At 38.8% G+C, this 14,029-nt stretch overlaps 1 protein-coding gene across 6 annotated transcripts in view; it reads left to right on the top strand.

The window, feature by feature from the left end:
• Window positions 1–12,291, top strand: part of ECT2 (epithelial cell transforming 2) — a 31,923-nt gene extending 19,632 nt beyond the window's left edge. For 3 of the 6 annotated variants that reach the window (XM_068954240.1, XM_068954241.1, XM_068954243.1), the window contains 7 exons: window positions 129–207; window positions 379–498; window positions 2,606–2,744; window positions 3,615–3,769; window positions 5,801–5,908; window positions 7,019–7,165; window positions 10,626–12,290. In XM_068954240.1, the coding sequence (XP_068810341.1) occupies window positions 129–207; window positions 379–498; window positions 2,606–2,744; window positions 3,615–3,769; window positions 5,801–5,908; window positions 7,019–7,165; window positions 10,626–10,715 (838 nt within the window). In that variant the 3' untranslated portion in view covers window positions 10,716–12,290. Of the gene's footprint in view, window positions 1–128; window positions 208–378; window positions 499–2,605; window positions 2,745–3,614; window positions 3,770–5,800; window positions 5,909–7,018; window positions 7,166–10,625 lie in introns of all 6 variants that reach the window. The other 3 variants (XR_011142815.1, XR_011142814.1, XM_068954242.1) reach the window with 2 other exon arrangements.
• Window positions 12,292–14,029: the final 1,738 nt, after the last annotated feature.

The raw sequence follows: 14,029 nt of genomic DNA, 5'->3' as shown, positions 1-14,029 counted from the left end.
GTTTCCTATTACTGCTGTATGAACGATCTCTCTTAATGTTCAGCTTCATTATTTTTATACATTTTAAATACAGTGCATTCATTTACTGTTGCTTGATACTGAAAGCAACTATAATATGCTTCCCTTAGACACATTAATGAAGACAAAAGAAAAACAGAAGCGCAAAGGCAGATCTTTGATGTTGTCTATGAAGTTGATGGATGTCCGGTAAGTAATTTCTCTGAAGCTGCAAAGCACTGGTTTGCTCCCTCTGCAGAAGCACTTAAGGTTAAAAGGCAATGGTACTGTTTAAATAGATTTCCAGTGTTAAGTTGTAAGCGGGTGGTAATCCAGCCCTTGAATTAAACACTTAATGAGCTTTTTGCTTCTGTCACGTAGGCCAATCTCTTGTCCTCTCACCGAAGCTTAGTTCAGCGTTTGGAAACTGTTGCCCTCGGGGATGACCTCTGTGACAGGGGAGAGCAGGTTACACTCTTTCTGTTTAATGATTGTCTAGAGGTAAGATTACTATATAAGTACACCTTGTGAATTGAATTACAAAATGCTTGATGCTAAACAAGAATATACACAAGTAAAACTTAGAAGCATTGTGAAGCATAATTAAATCAGGACAATCTGATAGCACGATGCATGCTCATGTCACTCTTGTGGTAGCTATTGTATAAGCCAACACAAGTAGCTAGTCGTTTCTGGATGGTTGTCTTGCAGCCAGATCAAAAAGTTAATATTGAAGAGCAGTGGAAGGCATTCTTGTCTAGAAAAGGGAATTAACGTTGCTTCCTGGAAATAAGACTAGTACTTTTCAAATGGTGTTTTGAAAACTGGCATCAAGGATGACTGCTTGTCTTACCAGTCACTAAATTTTTTTCTGTAGGTAAATGCAAGAGTAGCGTTTCTGCATTGTATGCTAGTGTCCGCTCTTCTCTGAACAATGGAAATTAAGTATCTGTATGCTTTCTTTGTTCTGTTTAGAGCAGAATATTGGATTCTCAAAGTATTAAACTGCTTATGTGAATTGCACTTTGAATACTACCAGTGGATAAACAAGTGTTGGAGTCTTTGCCTCAGCAGCCTGTTGGTCCTTTTAAGGTTTATTTGTATTTAATATGAGTAAAATTAAAAGTAATGTGATAGTGGGCCTCTGAGGTAGGCCTATCTGCTTGTGATTAGACTACAAAAAATAATAGGAAGCACACTTAAAATGTCTGCAGCAGCAGTATGCCAGTAATTGCTGTTAGGGAGAACTAGAAGCAAAAGTAATCTAACTGGATTTTGGAGACTTAGTGGAAAAGTTGAGATTGTAAAGCACACTAGTAAAATAACTGTTGTTTGCAGCAGTAAAGAACGTTGAGAGGACGTTCTTTTTGGGATTTATAATAGACCAGCTTTGAAATAATCCGAAATCAGTGGTTTAAGCATCACTCAAAGGTAAAATAGCTTATTATTCTAACTAGCAGTGAACTCTTCTTGGGATCCAAGTTGGTGTGGTTTCCATTCCTTCTGAAGGAAGGTAAGGAAAATGAAAACACTTCTAATACAGCTTCTCAGCTTAGCTCCTGTATAAGATATAGGCTAGTGAAGCTAGCCATGGTAAAGTAAAAACTGACCAACAGGCCTCCGCTGCCCAACCCAAGCAAAACCCACACAACTTAATACAGTTATTGCATGACATCTGGTTGTGATCGTTCCAGTTTTCCTTGCCACAAAGGTCTACTTTGGTAAGTAACTGACTTGTAGGACAGTAATTGTATTGTGTTTGCAGTACCGTTATAAACAGAGTGGTCTAGTTTGCAGCTGCAGCATACTATTCAAAAGTATTTTTAAAAATAATGGCTATTTTGGATGTAATTTTTTTTTTTTCCTAAAGATATTCAGGGCAAGTCTGTCCTGTGAATTGGCTCAACTTTATCCTATGCTTATCTTCTGGCCAGCCTAGGGTAGTCATCTCTTGATGCTTGTTCTGAATTCCTCTCTGGAACATCATGCTTTCTGCTGGACGTTATGCAACTGTCATGTGTTCTTTCTGAATAAGTTTACTGTGCTTCTGTTAGTACATCCTTATTGTAAAAAAATGTACTGCTTTTGTTAAAGCTAGCAGTAATTCCTGCACAGAAGATTGCGTACAGTTTTCTGTATTAAACAGGGCTGTATGTGCAGGCGGCAGCAGCAGGTGGTTCTCCTGGGACACAGCACCACCTGAATTGGTTCATGCAGGTAGACATTCCACTTGTCTGTTTAAATCTAGACTGCCTTGTGGTAGGTTTCAAAGCACCTTTCCTTGTTCTGCAGGGTAGAATTGAGGTTTATGATGCAAAATTGCTTTGCCTCTGACTCTTCAGAGGTGAGGGTATTGATACCAAGTAACAAGTACTGTTGGGCCACTTGAGGACTTTAGATAGTGGGTAGCAAGATAAGTGAGCTCCATGAAGATACATGTGATCCATGAAGATGTATGCGATAGGGTAATGTAACCTCTTGAGAGTATTATTCTGTAGCAAGGCTTCCTGCGCATTCCCATATACTAGAAAATAAGAGGATAGAAGGAAAACAAGACATTAGCAATAGACCTTCTAACTTTAACCTCTTGTCTTCTGTTTAACTGCAGATTGCAAGGAAACGGCATAAAGTTATTGGTGCTTTCAAGAGTCCCCATGGCCACACCAGGCCTCCTGCGTGTCTCAAGCATGTTGTTCTTATGCCTCTCTCCCAGATCAAGAAAGTGTTAGACATCAGGGAGACAGAAGGTCTGTATGTTTTGAAGTACAGTGATAGTTATTAAAAACTGTGGTTCCGCGTATAAAGGATGAAGGTTTGCTGTCATGGGTGAGAATGCTAAAGGTATAATTGTATTGTATTTTACATGTGTGGTATGTGAGCTTTTTTTGGTTACAGTATAGTACTTTGGGACTGATGTGATGGGAACCAGTTACAGCATACCATTGATTGTTATGAGCTTGAGTACGCTAAAATCTTGGGAGAGGTCAGCTATTGTCTCTTATGGCACTGCTTTTCTGATGCATTTTTTCTGAATTGGAGAGGGTGCAGTGTCTCTTCTTTCTTGACTGTGTTCAGCACACTTCAGCCGTGCCTGCTGTAGAGGAGTATCAGCAGTAGATTAATTTTCCACTATCAAGTGAGCAACGCTTGTCAGGTTCAAACAATAAAATTGTTGTAACTTGAGTACTTCAGTATGTCATACTTAATACTGACTTTTTTGTTGTTTATTCCTGTCTTGCAAAATAGGTAAATGTTGCTTGCCTCGTTCTCTGGCAGTTAAGAAATAATCTGTTTAACGTTTTGTGAGTTAGAGAATGAGATTGATATTTGCAGTTACATCCAGTAAGACTGACTAGTCTGCATACTATAGTTTGCAGACTAATTTGGTGATTAAAGTTGTCTCAACACCTGACTGCAGCCTCTTAATAGGTGAAGGATGTGGTCAAAACTCATAGCTGTTGTGCAAATAAAGATAAATCCTTGCACCAAGTCACATTGCCCCTATGTCTAGTACTAGGCAGATGGAGGGATAACTCTTCCTAAGACTTTTGTTTCTAGGTTTATATGAAATCTGATTCTTCTTTGTCTTCGGTTCTTGCCATGTTTTTAAATTGCAGATTGCCACAAAGCTTTCGCCTTAGTTGTGCGGCCACCTACAGAACAGAACAACAAGCTACTCAGTTTCCAGATGACTACTGAAGAACCTCACAAAGAAGACTGGTTGAGGATGTTGTGTCGGCACGTGGCTAACACAATTTGTAAAGCAGATGCGGTAAGTGCTCTAGAACCCTGTCATTGATGGAAGATGCTTCGTGCCGTTTTGTTTGAAACGCAGGAAGTTAAAGAACTTGTTAATGGCACGTCTGCTCCTCAGGAAGTTAAAGAACTTGTTAATGGCACGTCTGCTCCGGGAGAAGTAGAGCAGAGAACATTTGCTCTAGCATGTTTGCAACTGATTAAAGTGGAGTAAGAACGAGGCTGGAAGTTAGCTTCTGCAGAAGCTTAAAAAGTACTTAAAATGAAATCAAGAATCACACCCACCCCTACCTCAAACAAGTTTGTTTATAATTTAAGCTCTGCACTGCAGATCCTCAGTAGAGCAGATCTAAACAGAATTGTCTTCAACTTGCTTTTTGCATTGTTTTATTGTACTCTACCATCCCCCGTATTAAGAATTACATGTTTTGGTTTATCCCTTTTTGTGTTAGGTGGAACTCTTTGTTTTACACCTTACCTGTCTGAGCACCCTAATGTAACAGATAGGAAGCATCTTCCTCCTATAAACGGAGACCTGTAACCTTAAACAGGGAAATAAAGGAGACATTGGCCTCCACGTATTTTAGAAGCTCAGTATGTGCTTTGTGCAGCCAGAAAACTCCTCATCTGAAGTATAGATCCCCTCCAGTTAGGGCAAGAGACTCTGTTAATGTTTTAATGATCCTAGAACGCACGTATATCGGTCATACAAATCTACTGAAAATGAGCAGTATGTGCAGGTGAAACAACTTGTGTTTAAGACAGAAATGCTTCCGCTCTGTAGACTTACTGTACAGTATTTGGCTGCCTGGGTTTTTAAACACATGCTCGTTTCAGGAGAGGTAGTTAAGATATTAAAATAGCATCTTAGTTTTATTATGTTTAGATTTCATCTAGGAACTTGTGAATAAAAAGCTTGGCTTTTTGCTTTTCCTTCACCTTTTAAATGCCAAGGGGGAAAAGTACCTATGCAGAAGTGTTAATTTACTTCAGTCTGGCTCAGTCACCTGTCTTCAGTCTCTCCGTTCTAATAAGTATAGCAACAGGAAAGAGTGGACAATGATTTTTCTGACAAAAATTTAGTCTCTGTATAATACATGTTTATCTATTCCCTCTTGCCCCAGCGCATTCAGAATCACATGCTGACAGATTGTAACCCACTATGCTAAATCCCACTAATTATAACTTCTGTAACTGCCTCTTTGTAGCAGCTCTATCATACTTATTTCCTGCTGATTTAAATGTTAAATTTAAAGCATACCCCCTCCTTACCCCCAGGTTTTTAAGATGTTTCAAGAAGTCTGTTTTTTACCATGCAGGAGCCAGAGAGGTTAAATAACTGCCACATGATGGCAGTAAAGCCTTTAACTCTGCTGCTTTGCTTCATACTAGGAAGAACCATACAGCTTGCTCTCTGGCTTATGATTTCCAAGTAATTTTGGACATGAACTATTTTTTCTTAAAATAAAAAACGGAAAAAAAAGCCCACAGCGACCTCCTACCCCCATCGCTTCCTCTCTTTCCTCCTTCCCCCACCCCTGCCCATCTTTCTTGTAAATAGCTAGCCAGAGGTTGCTTTGCACATGCTAGAGTTTAAGAATGAGGCATGAGAAACTTGTGGGTATTCTGAAACGTCTGCTGGGCTTAACCTGAAAGTTCTGGTCGTAATATTTGACAGCTGGAGCTATCAAGATTTCATTTTTGAAAGAGTCAGAGGTGTGCTAGAGGGGTAAAGGGCTATGTATGCTGTGAAACCCAGCAGGCATACTTCAGAGCTATTACCTTTATTTTAGTCAACGCTGTGTTTGAAACTGAGTCAAACCAAACAAAACTGATGGATGAAGTGTTTCCATAAACTGACTGCACCAGTTGCTAATCTCGTGAAACGTCATGAAAGCAAGTAGCTGCTTAACTGTAAATTAGGAGTTAACAATGGAGGAATATGGCAATTGAAAACCTCTAAATTTGAGCTAATGAGCTAGAGAATGATATCTTGACAAGAGCTGGCATTTTTCTGGACCATTATTAAGATGATCTTTCTCTATAGGAAAATCTCATATATATTGTTGATCCTGATTCAATTGAAGTAAATACTAAAGATATGGACAGTACATTAAGCAGAGCATCCAGAGCAATAAAGAAAACATCAAAAAAGGTAAGATACTCAAAAGACTGTATTTCTCAGTAAAACCTGCTGTAGTCGGAGAACTGTGCTAGCGTTCCTATTTCAGGCATTTCGTAGGACTTACAGGAAAAACTTAATCTGAGGTGAAACTCTAAGTGTAAGCCCCTTAAAACAGTGGGGAGTGTTCAGGGTTTTGACTAAGTAGTTTTGGAGTGTATGTATATAGTCCTAAGTATTATAAGTAATGTGTAGTTGTTTCAGAGTCTGTTGTGGAACTTATTCTCAGTTTAATATTTTTAAAATATAAAACTGACCTCAGCTGTAACTGCTTTTAGCATATTGAATTAATTAAAGTCTTAAAGCTACACACGATTACCTAATCTTAAATGTCATCAAAGGTAGGACTGGTGTAGACGGTGCATGTCCTGGGTAATAAAACAGACTTCTAAAATGCCGTGAAGAAAGCGTTGAATGTTGGTCACTGTCTGTGGAAGTATACTCTCCTTTGCATATGGCTTGTCTGTTCTTGGCTACCTGACCAGTGTGCTCTATTCTGCTGAAAGGGTCTGGCTGGGGAGGTGGGAGGAAGATTGCCTGTCTGCTCTGTTGCATTGGCTGTGCTCTGGGTCAGGTTCTAATAAAGCTTATGGAGTGTGAGAAGGGGTGAGAGAGTATGACACAGCAAGGAGGAAATCTGCTCCCCATTCTTCTCAGCAACCTTCCAGAAGGCTCACTATGTTCAAGATGTTATTTCCTAGAGAAAACTGTAGAGGCTGCTATAGTTTGCTCTCAGTTCAGTCTTCTGCAGCATCCGATCTAGTGGAAGGGACCTGTCTTTGCAAAACCCAACCTTGTTTTGACTTCTCCCCGAGTTTTATTTTTCCAAACGTTGTCTTCGTATTTGGACAGAAGTGTGAAGAGAAGGGATGAGGGGAGCCTTAAAACAAGAAACCTGCAAGGGATTCTGATTTTGTTTTTTGATATGGTCATATTAACAAAGAGGTACCGAGTGCCTCTGACTTGGATCCTGTCCTACAAACATTCACAATTTGAATAGTAGTCTGTTGTGGTAGTTATTGCAGCCTGTGTGTGTGTGTGTTCTTTTGGTCAGCGTATAATAATAGTTGTCAAACTCCTCAGGTTACAAGAGCGTTTTCTTTCTCCAAAACACCAAAGAGGGCTCTTCGAAGGGCTTTAATGACACATAGCGCAGCAGAAGGACGAAGTCCCTGCTCAACTAATGAGAGTTATATAGGCAGCCGTCTGACTAGTACGTCATCGTTAGCGGTAAGTGATTTGGCTGTGCAAGCCAAATAAGTAACCTTATGATCGCAGTTGTTTTAATGCCTGATGCAGATCTTGTTCTAACATTCTTAAGATCCACAATGAATTTTTTTAACTAGATTTCTAGACACGTGTTACTTTGAGTAGCATCATTTAGTGAGAAGGCTTAACATGCTGGAGAATACAGAAAAATCTGCTGTAAATACTTGAAACTAGGAGTTAGCTTGTATAGTAGAGTTTGAAAGGAGAAAAAAAAAAAAACAAAAAACCTTTTGTCAAACATATATTTCCTCTTCTGAAAAAGTGAGAAACTCCCAACATGCAGTCTTAGAGGTGGTTCATGATTTTTATCTTAGGACAGTGTACACGAATGTAGTGTGCAAACTCCAAATAGTATGGTGAAAATATCAATGAGAGTAGTGAGAAGACCCTGAAACCGTGAAGGAAGGGTAGAGAAGTATAGATGCCACAGCCTGAGAATCTTGAAAACGGCGAGTGAATTAAGTCCTCTATATGCATGTAAGAAAATCTTGTAAAAGAATATGTTGTTCTACATACTGCAGTCCTTCTCCTGCGCCATGCTACTGATTGCAACTCTTCTCTGCTACGTTGGTCCAAACATGTTTTCCTAGTACAGTCTGGTAGAGCAGGCTAGATCTGGAGGGATTTTTTCATCATCTTCCCTTTTACTCCTAGTATTTGAGTAAGCAGTATGCTGAGTAAATATATACTCTTAAGCCTGTAGTTTGTAGGACATCTTGCTCTTGGGCCTTTGTCCTATGTATTTTTCTATAACTGCCTAACATATCAGTACCTTACTACAGAGATGATGATTCAGTGTACTTGAGTTGCTGTTATTAGATTTGTACAACATAAAGAGGTTGCCCTGGTCTCCCACTTAGGGTAGACATGAGGGAATATGAATTAATAAGGGAGGGTGAGAGAAGTATCGCAATAGATCCTCTGGCTTTAAGCAGGGGAGAAGAAAACAACAACTATGTGAGTGGGTATACTCTCTGGAGACTTTCTTTCTTCGGTTAAAGTTCTCACAACAATTGTTGCAGAACCATAGTATTCTGTCCTCATTCTGATACAGCACTATCTATACCACTCATCTCCATCCTTTTACGTGCTTTTTCTTTTTTCCCTTCATAATGATAGGTACTATGAGGTGGTAGTGCAGACTCTTTTCCCATTAAATTTCACAAATTCTTCCTAGAGGACCTCTAACGTAGTAAGCTACAGCTTAGCGGTAGAGCATGTATTGATGGCACACACTGTCACACGCTACTGAACTTGCATAAAACCTCTTTTGATTGAATCATAAGATTAGGTCAGAGTAGAAATGTATTTTCAAAAATCTGCAGTTTTACACATTATGTACAGGCCATTATAATGTGTAATAAACAAGAAATGGGAAAGGGTTCAAGACTGAAGTGTAATAAGCATGTGTATTAGTGTCCATGGGGGAAAAATTGAGGCTTGGATTTTGGCCCCTCAAGTTGGGAAAGGTAATTCAGTCTTGAGCAAGAAACGAAAGCTGTAGGAAACCTGAGTGAGTCTGAGAGAGTCAAAGTTGTTATTCAGACAAACTATTCTGTTTAAATAATATCCTGGCACAGCACTTGTGTGGTGTCGTGTGTCCTCCCCTCCTCCCTCCCCACCAAAAGCGTGTAAGTAGTATAGAGCAAAAATGCCAATTGACCTTAAACTTTTGGGTTGTTCCCTTGTTTGGACCAACTGTTGTACCTCTTCCTAACTGTAGATTGCTTGTTCATCTTCTAAATGCAGCCTAAATGGCTCTGTCAAGCGTCTGGTTAATGTTCATTCCTCTGGTCCTGTTGGTAGGAGCTCTCCAAATTCCAGGCCTTGACCTGTGCTGTATCTTGGTTCTGCAAATGTTTGTCTTCCAAGTGCTGGGGTGGGGGGACCCTTTCCAGCACGGAAAGCTTAAATGGTCATGCCTTTGACAGGTCATAGCCTACCTCTATTATGACTACCATTTGTGGTAATGCAAGAGACAACCGGTTTGGTGCTGATACCCCAAATCCTGACCATTAATGTCCGTGTTGCATGAAGTGAGCATAAAACATTCTAAGTAGCATGAACAAAGACAAAAAGGTGCAATTATTTAAAAAAAAAGAAAGTTAATTGATTGGGTTTTCCTCTGACTTGTTCTAATGCACAGGGTTGGAGTCAACACTCATGTATACATATAACTGATCTAGTGCTATTTGTGGCTCAGTGTAAAATTAATTCTTTCATAAATATTTCTTACTTTAGTTTCTTTGCAAGTTTTTCCTTAATTCATTTGAATTACTTTTTGTTTCAGTTCAGCATGAACAATAATGTACAGTATTCTCTTTGTCCAAGCTGCAGTGTGTCTCACTGGCCTGAGTTCTCAGAACTTTGAAGTCTTGATTCTTGGGTGGTCTTCAGCAACTAGTTTCACCTGTGTGTTAACTTTTTGCTCCCCTCTCTGCCAAAGGAAAAAATTGCCTCTATGCAGTACTTCAGAGCATAGTAAGAACTGCTATATAAAGAGAAGTTTAGGATTTCACTTTGAAATATTGCCTAATGACTGCAAACAAAAGATAAGCCATAAACAGGCACTAGACTTCACAGTGAACCAGCATACCCTAACCTGCTCAAAATAACCTTATTTAGTGGATTCTTCAAGCATGGAGGTGCAGCAAGCTACCTAACTACCATGACCTGTTTATACTTAGAAAAGCTTGGGTGTAGTGTAAAAAGCAACAGAAGATTGCTTGTTAAAGTACTTTAAGAACTAATGTAAAATGAATAGAAAACTTGAGCGAGTTCCAAGAGGTTTATGTTTAATGCTTCACATTGATGCATTAGTTTCACTGTAGATGTAAGTCTTAGAAGTAGCCTGTACTCCTAGCATTAGAAAAGTCAGCCTTTTGCCTAGTTTCCTAACCTACACAGGCCCGGCTAAAGCAAGCTTTTGACAAGTCGTTGTGATGTAGTCTGTCACTTTGTGTTGCTAAGATGATGTGTGTTCAGCGTCTAATATGGGGCTCAAATCTGGTAAGAATACAGGAACTTGCAGGATCTGAGGGGAGGGAGCTCTGTTTCTCTAAGGAATTGTTGTAACATACTTTGCCTTAAATGTGGATGGAAACTATTACTACAAAAAGTATGATGCAAGATGTGCATTAGCGTTTAATGGCCACTTTTCAAAGAAGTTCTTGCATTCTGCATCTCTCCCAGACCAATCACAAGGAAAATCTTTCTTTTAAAATTTTAGAATCTGTGCATTCTGCTAATTTGGTGCTGTTCAAAAGTCAGAAATGCTGAATTATTAATTTCAAAAGTTGCCAGTCTTAAATTTCTTCTGTACTGATACGTTACTTACACTATGTCTCAAAGTTGAGAGATGACTACTGCATTCTTGATACTGACAACATATGATCAAATAACTTTCTTTTTTCTCCAACAGGGTGTTCCTTCTCCTTCATTGGTCAGCCTTCCTTCAATCTTTGAAAAAAGGAGTCACACGTTAAGTCGATCAACAACCCACTTGATATGAAGCGGTTTTAAAATACAATGCCATATTGTAGTGTCTGACAAGCAGCTGGCTGTTCATATGACCTGCTACTGACATTAATGGTACCTTAGTCATTAGCACTTAGCAATAATTAGCAAAATGTTAGATAACACTAAGTTAATCACAAGGGTTTTTTATTCGCATTGAAGCAGATCAGCTAATCAGTGGAACAAGTAACTCCGTCTTCGTTTAAGACAAAGTTCTCTTGCACAAATCTATTTTTTCACCAGCATAATGGAAGCATTTTCTTTCATTAAAAACTGTCCCCTCTAGGCAATAAACTAGTTTATCAGATTTTCAAATGAAGATGATGTTCATGTAACTGACCACTGTTTTGGATGACTTTTATGCTTGCCTTACTTCATCAATTGGCTGAGCACTCTAAACTAATACCTGAGCTGTTGATTTCTTCAGTGGAGATGCAATATGAAGTACCTGATCTTTTAAGTATGACAGTTGACCTGTTGTACAGCTGCTTATTCCAGATATTTTATAAACATAGCTAGTTATAAAGAAATAGTTTCTTATTTGAGTTACTCGATTATGGTCTTCTGCAGTCTCACTGTAACACAGTGGTGAGTTATATAGGTTTATTTGAATGGTAAGTTTAAAGGCCAGGGCTAGCTTTGACCACGGGAAGTGATTTAGGATAATTCAATTCTTTGAAATGGAAGTCCCCAGAAGATAGTTATGCTTTTTTTTTTTCTTCCTTTTTGTTCTCCCCCCCCCTCCCCCCCAAACAGCTGGAACTAAAAGGAACTTCCATATACTTAGTTAAGAGTTCTTTATTTAATACATGAGACTATTGGTGCAGAGCTGAAACTTGAGGGCCCGGTTAAGGTGTGTTTAAATTTTAGGTGTAGTACTACTAAGGCTTTTACCTGAGTTTCTCATGTATTGGTGTCTTCATTCACATCAGTGTTTTTCTTTCATCTCCTCTCAACAGCCGTTATGATCCAACACCATCTCAGGAACCATCTAAATATGTATATTTCTGCATTTCATTAATGGTTTAACTTTCTATTTGTATTAGGAGTTCTCAACTTTTTTTTTAAAAAAACACCACAATGCTGTCTTATGTCTATATGTAACTAGTGATGCTTCAGAGTGTGTCATTTTGTCTGTTAACTGTTTTTTATTTAGCGCTTTTTGCCAATTGAAGCAATGTAAATAAACCATTTAAAATGACACTGCTTTTGGTTTTGCTAAACAGAATTTTATAAAAGGCCCCCCCTTTTTTTTTTTTGTAAAATGTTGTGTTGAGCTCTAGCCTAAACTGTACTCTGGCTAGCCATATAGCTATACCTAGTAAAATATATAACCTGCAGGCAGAATCTGCAAAACTGACGAATGTTCTTTTTTGTTCTTTTTATATGTGTACCATTCTCATCATCTTCTTCCCCTCTCCCAAAAATAGGGATTGGGGATGTGTGTGTGTCCTTATCTACTCAAAGCAAACACCTAAGCTACATATGCATTGAAGTTCCTCCAATAATGAATCATCAAGTGGCTGAAGAAAAGAGATCATTTAATAAATATTATGCTGAAAAATCACATTTAGCTGTTGGATTTTTATTTATTTATTTTTTAGAACCCGATAAACAGGTTCTTGCAAAATCTCTTTTTTTCTGACTAATCCAACTGATACCAAGGGCTATAGTATAGCAGGTTCCTTCAAGCAAAAGCAGCTTAAAAGTTACAAAAATTCAAAACCTGAACTTTTAGCTGCCTTTTAAAAAAAAAAGCTTGTTCATGCAATAGAATTCTACTGTGTTATTTTTTTTAATTAGAAAATACATATACAGGAACCTGCTGCTAAAAAGTCTGTTCTCACAGGGTTGTATTGGGGGAAGAGAGATTTTAATTTATGGAAGTGCCTTTTATAAATCAATTTGTCTATGTCATTAAAAAATGAAAACTGAAAACTTGAACTACACTATCTCCCATCCATGCACTGCTTGTGCCACGTCCCCAAGCAAATGTATGATAGTATCAGACTGTCATTCTTTCTCTGATCCCCTTTAATTTCCACTTTATTCAGTTTGTCTTCTATCTCAAATTTGCTTGCACTCAAAACCATTCTAACTTCTAGTGTACCTCTGTTGCCTAATCTTGTCGTTGCCACTATGGCACAGCTCTGTAGTTGCTAGATGAATGGTAAAGGGGGGGTTGCTTGGAGAACTGAGACCCAAGGTTCTTCGTTTGTTGTGTGTCACTTCCTAACGGAACTAGGTTGCTCAGGCTTGCTACCTTTCTAAGACAGGGAAGAACCAAGAAGATTGTCTGCCTCCTGAACAACTGTACCCTCTTTTGCAGGCCGATTACGTCATTATCTTAAGCTGTTAGTTTCAGCCTGACATGACTTTATTTTTATTAAAAAGCATCTCTAAAGGAAAATCTGAGTTAGGGCTATGATAAAATGGTAGCTGTATCTCCTTATCATCATTAAATGAGATGATTTAAAAGGGTCAGTGTGTTCGTTATCCCTGGCTACCGCTTTTTGACGATATGCCGAAGTGATGTACTTTAGCAGCAATTAATTGAAGGCACGTTTGGTCCCAAATTGGTGAGAGAAGGTGCCACTGTGTATCCTGGGACTGTGCTGAAAGCCCTTATCTGGTTTTCTGATATTGACTGTAAGGGAACTAGAAGTTTTTCAGTGAGATAAAGAGAAGTGAAAGCATTTAGTGAGATTTGGATTTAAAATAACAAGCTAAGTAATGCTTTATATAAGTTTGTTGATTTGACAACTTAGTCTAATTTCCTGTAGCAGTCTAGCAAGCCTTTTGGATACTGGAGACAAGAATAGGTATCACGTGACCTGAATTTAGTAAGGCATTGTCTTGTATGACATTATTGTAAGTTTGCCAGCAGTGCTGGAACTACTAGTGGGTGAATACAAAACTAGCTGATCTTTCTACCCATCAGATAGCCAATCTTATCAGTCTTCACTGTGGTTGTATTGAGTAGGACTCCATGGGGGTCTGTTCAGTGTTTCTATTGACTACGTGGATAATGCAGTGGAGACTGTGCTTATGAATTTTACAGCTGTCACAAAGCTGCAAGAAACTTTGAGCATGACAGAACAGGATTAAAGTTAGCAGTGAGCTTTCTAGGTTAGCGAAGTACAGAGAGTAACAGAACCAAGGGAAAATAAGAAATTTTTGCAGATGAGAGCCTTTCTCCCCCATCTTTTTCATTTCCAATATTACATGCACATGTAGCACCAAAGCAAGCATGTGTTTCTGGGGAGTCTTTTGGTTGGTGTTCTTGTAAATGTTAGGTGAGCCTGGCTC

Source organism: Struthio camelus, chromosome 9 (assembly GCF_040807025.1).
Source record: "Struthio camelus isolate bStrCam1 chromosome 9, bStrCam1.hap1, whole genome shotgun sequence".
NCBI classification, from domain to species: Eukaryota; Metazoa; Chordata; class Aves; order Struthioniformes; family Struthionidae; genus Struthio; species Struthio camelus.
The sequence above is the reverse complement of the archived record's forward strand: the minus strand, read 5'-3'. Positions and strand labels throughout refer to the sequence as shown.